Here is an 8,892-nt window from a genome sequence, read left to right as displayed (position 1 = left end):
GGCCGGGCACAGAAGGCAGCAGCAGGACAAGGAGCTGCTGGGCTGATGGACCCGGAGCTGCTGAAGCTGCCCCTCGGGGTCAAGGTCCCTGTGCCGCCCGGCTCCAGGGCTGTGTTCCACAGGGCAACGCTGGGGAAACGGTAAAGGAAGCAGCAAGGGGTGGATGCTCGTTGGCTCTGGACAGTGACACTGACTGGACAGGTGGGTCAGGGGGTATCAAAGGGGCGAGGGCAGCAGGTGGGCCCTTCCCTCCTCCCTGAGGCCCGTTCGGACGCTTTCTGCCTGGGACACCCCCCTGCTGCGGACACTGGTGCTGGGACCCTGCCTGCCTGCCTGCCCCGGGTCCAGCCTGAGCCTCAGCGCCGAGCGTGCCGGGGTCCCGAGCCCTGGGGTCGGGGCCGGAGCCCCCTCCCCGTGTTGCTGCCACTGGAGGGGAAACCAGCGGCCGCTGCACCCGCTGCCGAGAGGCTGCCCCTCCGACACCACGGACCTGCCGTCCTGCCTGGCCAGAAGGGGCCACCGACCAACCCTGCCGCTGGGAACGGAGCCTGGGGACAGGCTGGGGGTGACACCACCTCACACACACACACACACACACACACACACACACACACACACACCCCCCACAACCTCTCCAGCAGGACTGACGTCGAGTTTCCTTCCCTCCCCCCTCCTCCCTTTGCTCCTTAACCCTCTCCCTCAAAAGCTCAGGACCTCTTGCATTGCCTCCCTAAAGGACACTTTCTCACCACACACATATTGATATCCCTGGTAGCCATTCACATTTGCATTGTCCCTAAACATCATCCCTGGGTTTGTGTTAACCCTTAATAAACCGATCAGTTTGTGGAGCAACCCTTGGCTTCAGAGGCAATTTCTGAGCGTGGTGGGGTGGGGGTGCTTTCTAACTCCCCCCCTGAAATACGGCCCCGCGGTGGCCGTTCCTCCGTGAGAGGCAGCGCCGCGTGTGACCCTCGGGCTCATTCACAAACCCCTCCACATCGGGAGGGGCAGTCGCAAAAGGATCCTGACAGCCGGGAGGCCCCGGTACCGGCTCGCTACAGCTGATATCATAATGGATGATGTCATAGTTGGTGATGTCATAGTTGGTGATGTCATAATGGGTGATGTCATAATGGGTGTCATCATAGTTGGTGACGTCATAATGGTTGACATCAAAATGGGTGACGTCATAATGGGTGACGTCATAAAGGATTACGTCATCATGGATGATGACATAATGGGTGATGCCGTAATGGATGACGTCATAATGGGTGATGTAATAATGGATGATGTCATAATGGATGATGTAATAACGGGTGACGTCATAATTGGTGACATCATAAAGCATGATGTCATAATGGGTGACGTCACAATGGGTGATGTCATAATGGTGATGTCATAATGGGTGACGTCATAGTGGATGACGTCATAATGGGTGATGTCATAGTTGGTGATGACATAATGGATGCTGTCATAGTTGGTGATATCATAATGGGTGACTTCATAATGGGTTATGTCATAATGGATGACATCATAATGGGTGATGTCATAATGGATGACATCATAATGGATGACAACATAGTTGGTGATGTCATAATGGGTGACATCCTAATGGGTGACATCATAATGAATTTCCACATAATGGATGATGTCATAATGGATGACGTTATAATGGGCGATTTCATAATGTATGATGTCATAATGGAATGGTTGACATCATAATGGGTGATGTCATAATGGGTGACATCATTGTTGGTGATGTCATAATGGGTGACGTGAAAATGGATGATGTCATAATGGATGACTGTTGAAGAATGGCTTGAGCAGCAAGGCCATGGGTCCTTGCAATCTCCTTGAGACTTAAACACAAGTAGCAACTGTACAAGCAATCTCCTTGTTAGCCTAACACAAGTATAACAGTCTCTTTGTTAGCTTAACAAAGGGAGGCACTGGGCCTTGTATATAAGAATGTAACAAGCAAACTAACACAAGGACAAGACAGAGAAGTAGAATAACAGAGAATAAGGAAGAACCCTGAGAACTCTGTGTGTATGTTACCATACAGAAGGTGGAGCATGTAAATAGAGCTATCCAATGATATCATGACTATCCAATGCAATCACTACAAGTAGTTTTGGAAAAGGGTATAAAAGTAACACTGTGTATTCAATAAATCGAAGCTTGCTTGATCAATCACACTGATTCTGGACTGCTTGCCTCCCTCGGCACCGGCAAGTGGCGCCCGAACAGGGACCCCCATTCCTTGTTGTCACCCAAGTCGGCGGGAGCTCCGGAGAAGCACCGGCAGCAGCGACTGGGGAGCAGAAGATCAGCCGCAGAATGCTGGCATCGACAGGCTGATCCCTGCTTGAACCGACCTGAGAGCAGAGGTTCGCCGTCCGGATTGTTGGGCTACTCATGACGATTTTGATGAAGAGCGCGCTCTAAGACAAGGTAAAAGGCTGCACTAAATTATTAGGGTCAGGGATATATAGGTATACTGGCTGAAAATGGAAAGTGAGGTAGCCCTTGGTTTATTATTACGCTTTTTAGAAAAGCGGGCAGTAAAGGATATTGACCTTAAAAAGGAGTTAGCGGGGTTGGTAGCTTTTGGGAAAGATCAAGGGTGTTTTAAGGATCCAGGTGCGTTGTTTCAGGTTGAGGCGTGGCGAGAGTGCGGTGATTTGCTATGGAATAGGGTAATAGATGGTGATAAGGGTGTGAAAAAGTTAATGAAGCCATGGCGGGCAGTGATAAATTGTCTTAAACAGTATCAGGCAGAGGAAAAAATAGCAGCAGTTGCTTCCAGTCACTTGAAAGGAGTAGGTACAGAAAAAGAGGCAGGCAAGCTCCAGTTAGAGGTTGATTATGTGCCCACCCCCCGACAGGGTGTTCGGTGTTAGTGAAGCCTTTGATTGCTAGTGCTTCTGGGGGAGGGGGGCCATCGGCTCCGCAGTTAGAAGAACATAATGGAGAAGGCAGACTGCCAGAGAATGCCGAGGAGGAGTTGAAACGAGAGACAGCAGAAAATCATAAGAATGAGCTGGTAGTGAAAAGTGATAGTAATCAGGAAGGGAAGTTCAGAAAAAGTTCCGCGGGAGTGTTGTGTATAAACTGGCAGGAGATCTCTCAGACAGCTATCGAGAAGGGTGATCATGACTTGTTAAGTGTTATGCAGGAATCTTGTGCCTTTCCGGTGTTCTTTGAAGTTACAGATCAAGGGGCAAGAGGAGAGTATAGTCCTCTTGATTGGAAGCTGTTGTCACAGTTACGTGCTACGGTAAATGAATCTGGGTTACACAGTGAACCCACCAGGCAAATGTTGAATTATATTTGGGGCAGTGGAATTCTTTGCCCAGAAGATATTAAGACGATTGTGAGAATGATTATGACGTAGTCGCAATTAATGTTGTGGCAAGCGCATTGGAATAGACTTTGTGACAGGGCAGTTAACATCCCCCGCGGTCAGCAGGACCCATTGCAGGGTGTCACGGTGGAACATTTGATGGGCGTGGGTCCTTTTGCTACTGTGGATATGCAGGTACAGCTAGGTCCGGCAGTACTAAGGGAATCAATGCGGTTAGCCCGCATAGCTATATCACTGGTTGAGACAGCACCACCCACCCCGCCCTATATGTCTATTAAACAGGGCAGGGAAGAGCCGTTTGCTAGTTTTGTGGGCAGAGTTACTGATGCAATTGATGGTTCAGATGCGCAGGAGTGGATGAAGGGAGCATTATCACGGCAGTGTATTATGGAGAACTGTGATGCCGCTACTCGGGCTATTATTGTGACGCTGCCCGGGGATGCTTCTGTAGAGGAAATGTTAGAGCGGATGAGTAGGGTGCCGGTCGGACCGCAAGCAATGTTGGTAGAAGCAGTGAAAGAATTAGGGAACAATTTAGTGCAAGCCCAGAGCCAAGTCTTAGCAGCCCTTGTGCCTCTTCCGCAAGATCGATCTTCAGGCAGAGCTCCAGGAACTGCGGCGCGGACACCAACAGCAGTTCATGTAGCAACAGCTCCATCTTGCGACGACAACTGCGAACTACCGACGAATTACAGCCTACAACATCCAGAAGCCTCGGCTTGGACTTGGCAACCGCAATAGATGTGACCCTCATTGATAACAAACCTTAAAGGATTCCTACTGGAGTTAAAGGACCAGTGATGATTAAGGGACAGACACATGGGGCACTATTGTTAGGACGTTCGTCCAGTGGATTAAAAGGACTATTTGTACTTCCTGGTGCCACGGTGCCCCCACCTCCTCCACCTCCAGGCCTTCCATCAGCAGTTGATCATGAAGGCAATGCACGGGCAGATCAGTTAGTGTCAGTGATGGTGCCCACTAATGAATTGACCGAGGCTTGAGAGGCCCATGCGACGTTTCATCAAAATGCTCGAGGTCTACACAAGCAGTTCAACATCAGGATGGAAGGAGCGAGAGGAATCATGAAGGCGTGTCCTACCTGCAGCCATCATGCTCCAGGTCTCGGTGTTGGGGTGAACCCTCGGGGTCTAGGCCCAGATGAAGTATGGCAGATTGATGTCACGGATTTGACGTGCATTTGTCACGCCTTTGAGTTTGGACGACTGAAATATGTCCATATTACCATCTGGACAATCAGCTTTTTGTTTCTCTCTTGCATCAGCTGCTGACCCATTTCGTACATGCTTAATAGGGATGCCCTCTTATGACTGGAGTCAGTTTAAGGAATACAGTAACAGTCCATTTGACTCCTGCCTGACATCCATATTTGGAGGAATTTCTCCTTGGCTGATATCAATCATTGCAGAGGGATTGCGTTGGGTCACTATGCTATTGCCTATTGTACTTGTAATCAAGATAGCTTACCATTGTATTACGAAAAATGTAACAAGATTGTCTGATAAGATATTGCTTGTACAAAAAGAAAAAGGGGGAATTGTTGCAGAATGGCTTGAGCAGCAGGGCCATGGGCCCCTGCTATCTCCTCGAGAGGCCTTGAGAGTGTAACACAAACAGCAGCTGTACAAGCAATCTCTTTTTTTAGCCTAACACAAGTATAAACAATCTCTGTTAGCTTAAACTAACTCAAGGACAAGGTAGAGAAGTAGAATGATAGAAAACAAGGAAGAACCCTGGAACTCAGATGTGTGTTATTATCCAGTAAAATCACTGCAAGTAGTTGCCGTCCAGTGAAATCACTACAAGTAGTTACTATCCAATGAACTCACTATGCGTGGTTACTATCCAATGAATTCACTACATGTAGGTTTGGAAAAGGGTATAAAAGTAACACTGTGTATTCAATAAATCGGAGTTTGCTTTATCAATCACATTGATTCTGGACTGCTTGCCTCCCTCGCCGCCGGCAACAGGATAAGAGGAAATGGCCTGAAGCTGCACCAGGGGAGGGTTAGAGTGGATATTAGAAAGAATTTCTTTACCGAAAGAGTGATTGGGCAGCGGAACAGGCTGCCCAGGGAGGTGGTGGAGTCACCATCCCTGGAAGTGCTTATAAGAAATGTAGATATAGTGCTTAGCAACATGATTTAAGCACTGAACAGGTAAATTAGGTTATGGCAGGGGGATTTAGGTTACGGTTGGACTTGATAATCTGCAAGGTCCCTTCCAACCAGGATGATTCTATGATTCTATGATTCTAAGGATATTAAGCTTCCTGTGAGCCCCCTTTGCTGCCCTGAGTATCTTGAACTCCACCATTTCATGGTCTCTACAACCAAGGCTGCCCTTGAGCTTGCACAGAGGCTCTGAGAAGGTCTCCAAGGAAGGATCTGTGAGTGCCTGGAAGGTCTGGATTCTGTTTAAACACACAGAGAGCACGGCTCCTAATTTACAGACTCTGGGTCAAACACAAGCTGGACAGACACAGAATTAGAAAGGGCACAAGTACTGACATTCCTTTCTGGACAACAACAGAAGAAAAACACAGCAACAAAATCACTGTGAAGTTGATAATCAAACCCCAGAAAAACTAGCAAAGATGGACAGGACATATAACGAGATACATCAGTAGTGATTTGCACAAGAAGACAACCAGGTGAGCACTTCTGAAAATCCTCCAGTCACCAGTTTCTGCACAGCATCCTTGAGCTGCTGGTTCCTCATGCTGTAGATGAGGGGGTTCACTGCTGGAGGCACCACTGAGTACAGAACTGCCAGCACCAGCTCCAGGGATGGGTAGGAGATGGAGGGGGGCTTCAGGTAGGCAAAGATGCCAGTGCTGGTGACCAGGGAGACCACGGTCAGGTGAGGGAGGCAGGTGGAAAAGGCTTTGTGCCTTCCCTGCTGAGAGGGGATCCTCAGCACAGCCCTGAAGATCTGCACATAGGACACCACCATGAAGACAAAACAGCCAAACACTAAACAGGCACTAACCACAAGAAGCCCAAGTTCCCTGAGGTAGGAGTGTGAGCAGGAAAGCTTGAGGATCTGGGGGATTTCACAGAAGAACTGTCCCAGGACATTGCCCTGGCAGAGGGGCAGTGAAAATGTACTGGCTGTGTGCAGCAGAGCATTGAGAAACCCAGAGGCCCAGGCAGCTGCTGCCATGTGGACACAAGCTCTGCTGCCCAGGAGGGTCCCGTAGTGCAGGGGTCTGCAGATGGCCACGTAGCGGTCATAGCACATGATGGTGAGAAGGGACCACTCTGCTGTGATGAAGAAGGCAAAGAAGAAGAGCTGAGCAGCACATGCAGAGTAGGAGATGGCCGTGGTGTCCCAGAGGGAATTGGCCATGGCTTTGGGGAGGGTGGTGGAGATGCAGCCCAGGTCGAGGAGGGAGAGGTTGAGCAGGAAGAAGTACATGGGGGTGTGGAGGTGGTGGTCCCAGGCGATGGTGGTGATGATGAGGCCGTTGCCCAGGAGGGCAGCCAGGTAGATGCCCAGGAAGAGCCAGAAGTGCAGGAGCTGCAGCTCCCGCCTGTCTGCGAATGCCAGGAGGAGGAACTGGCTGATGGAGCTGCTGTTGGACATCCCAGCCCTTTCCTCACGAGGTGCTGCCAGAGGAGGAAAGCACACTCACAAGTCAGGACAGCCCTGAGCAAATCTCTTCCCATTCCATCCCCTCAAACCCCAGCCCCAGAAAACAGACATTGACTCTCTCCTTGCTTACAGAAGATTCCTCCATCTCCCTGGCTGGAGCTCTGGTCTGTGCTGGCCAAGGGTGATGTGAGGAGCCCAGCTGCAAAAAGAGTTTGTCCTGCTCCACAGCAGGGGGAACATGGAATAGAGGATGAGAAGCTGCTAAGCAGGTGACTCAGGCTGAGATCCCAGAGCCTTGGAGCCAGGAGCTCTGCTGTGGAGCAGAGGAGACCAAGGGCTTGCTGCGGGGAAGGGACCTGACTGCAGCTGCTCCTGCTGGAAGCTGTCCCCACCTCTCCTCCCTGGCCCTGCTCACAGCCCCATCCCACCCAGCCTGTGCTCAGCTCTGCCCTGCAGAGCCCTCCTGGCAGCAGGACCCTGCCCAGGGGCAGCTCTGTGCTGGCCACTCCTGAAGAGGAGACCAGATCAGCCCTGGGGAGAGCACAGAGCTGAGGGCAGTGCTTCCTGCAGGCAGAGGAAAGGCTGAAGGCACTTTCTCAGGGGCCTTGACAAACCTGCTCCTCTCTCCCTGCAAAGCTGCAGGAGTCTGGGTCTCCTGTCCAAGCCAGCAGCTCCAGGACTGGTTCCTCCCCCCGCACAGAGGGGCATGCAAAGAGACACTCACCATGCCCAGGGCTGTGAAGATGTCTCCTCCAGCAGCTCTCAGCCCTCCTGCCCCTCCTGCCTGCCTTTATCCTCTCTCCCTGCCTGGCTCCTCTCCCCTGCTGCCTGCAGGCAGTGCCCTCAGCCCCTGCTGGGGCTCCTCTCCACAAGGCAGGCTCAGCTGCACACTCCCAACTTTCTGCAGCATTAATGGGTCCCAGGGAGGACCATTACCAGGAAAGGCTGCACAGGGGCTGCTTAGAGCAGGAACCTGGAAGCACTCATGGCAGGCAGGGAAAGGCCATGGCAAGGTGGCTCTGATGAGCAGTGAAGCTGAAGAAACCTCTCCAGAAGCCAGAGTCAGGTGCAAACTCCAGAGTTTCTGGCAGTGTGAAGGGGTCCCACTGAGGGACATCCCTGACAAAGCTGCCTGGGCTCTGGTGAGAGCAGGAACCTGGAGGCCCTGCTGACAGGCAGGCAAAGGCAAGGACAAGATGGCTCTGAGCTGGAGTCAGCCTGGCTGGGGGAGATGATTCCAAGGTGCAAGCCCTGACCCAGAGGCCCTGGGAGAAGAGATCCTGCCCCTCACACGTTGCTCAGGGCTCTGCCCGGGCACTGGGATGTGGGGATGTGCAGTGCCTGGAGCAGGACTAGGAGACACTCTTTCTCAGGCTCACAGGTGTGATGAGGAGCCCATGGAGTCCAGCTGCTCTCATGAGAAGGTGTCTCCTCGTAGGCAGCAGCTGCAGAGAGAAGCTCCACAGCCCAGGAGATCAAGACCTGGGCTGGGGGCTCTCAGCCATGGCTGTGCCCCCAGCTGTCCCCACCACAGGCTGTCCTACAGTGTCTGACTCCTGCAGCTCTTTCCCTGCAGGCTGTGGACATCCCCCTGCTTCCCAAACTGGCCACCCATGGTGATGTCATGGCCATACATCCCATTTCAGGCTCTACTGCCCCATGGTGATGTCATGGCCATACATTCCATACAAGGCCATATGAGGTACTGAGGCCTGAACCAAAGAGGACCTCTAGAGGAATCTCACAACCCAGCACTATATATTTATACATATTTTGATGACAATCTCTAACTATCAGGTGCAACACTTTCTGTGTAGCTGTAACCAGCAGACAGATCTCTCTTTATTTAGAGGCACGCAGCAAGGCCATGAAACCAGACATCTGGCCTTGGGGAGACAGAT

The 8,892-nt window shown here is 51.5% G+C and overlaps 1 protein-coding gene across 1 annotated transcript; it reads right to left on the bottom strand.

Moving 5' to 3' along the window:
- Positions 1-6,016: 6,016 nt before the first annotated feature.
- Positions 6,017-6,982, bottom strand: LOC127396307 (olfactory receptor 14A16-like). The gene has a single exon (XM_051643934.1). It carries the CDS (start codon positions 6,980-6,982, stop codon positions 6,017-6,019), a length of 966 nt encoding a protein of 321 aa, XP_051499894.1.
- Between the last annotated feature and the right edge of the window lie 1,910 nt (positions 6,983-8,892).

The sequence above is a fragment of the Apus apus genome, unplaced genomic scaffold, assembly GCF_020740795.1.
Source record: "Apus apus isolate bApuApu2 unplaced genomic scaffold, bApuApu2.pri.cur manual_scaffold_66_ctg1, whole genome shotgun sequence".
NCBI classification, from domain to species: domain Eukaryota; kingdom Metazoa; phylum Chordata; class Aves; order Apodiformes; family Apodidae; genus Apus; species Apus apus.
Note: the sequence above shows the minus strand (reverse complement) of the source record. Positions and strands in the feature narration are given on the sequence as shown.

Coding starts and splice junctions, on each gene's coding strand:
- LOC127396307 (XM_051643934.1), bottom strand. CDS start 6,982: ATGTCCAACAGCAGCTCCATCAGCCAGTTCCTCCTCCTGGCATTCGCA.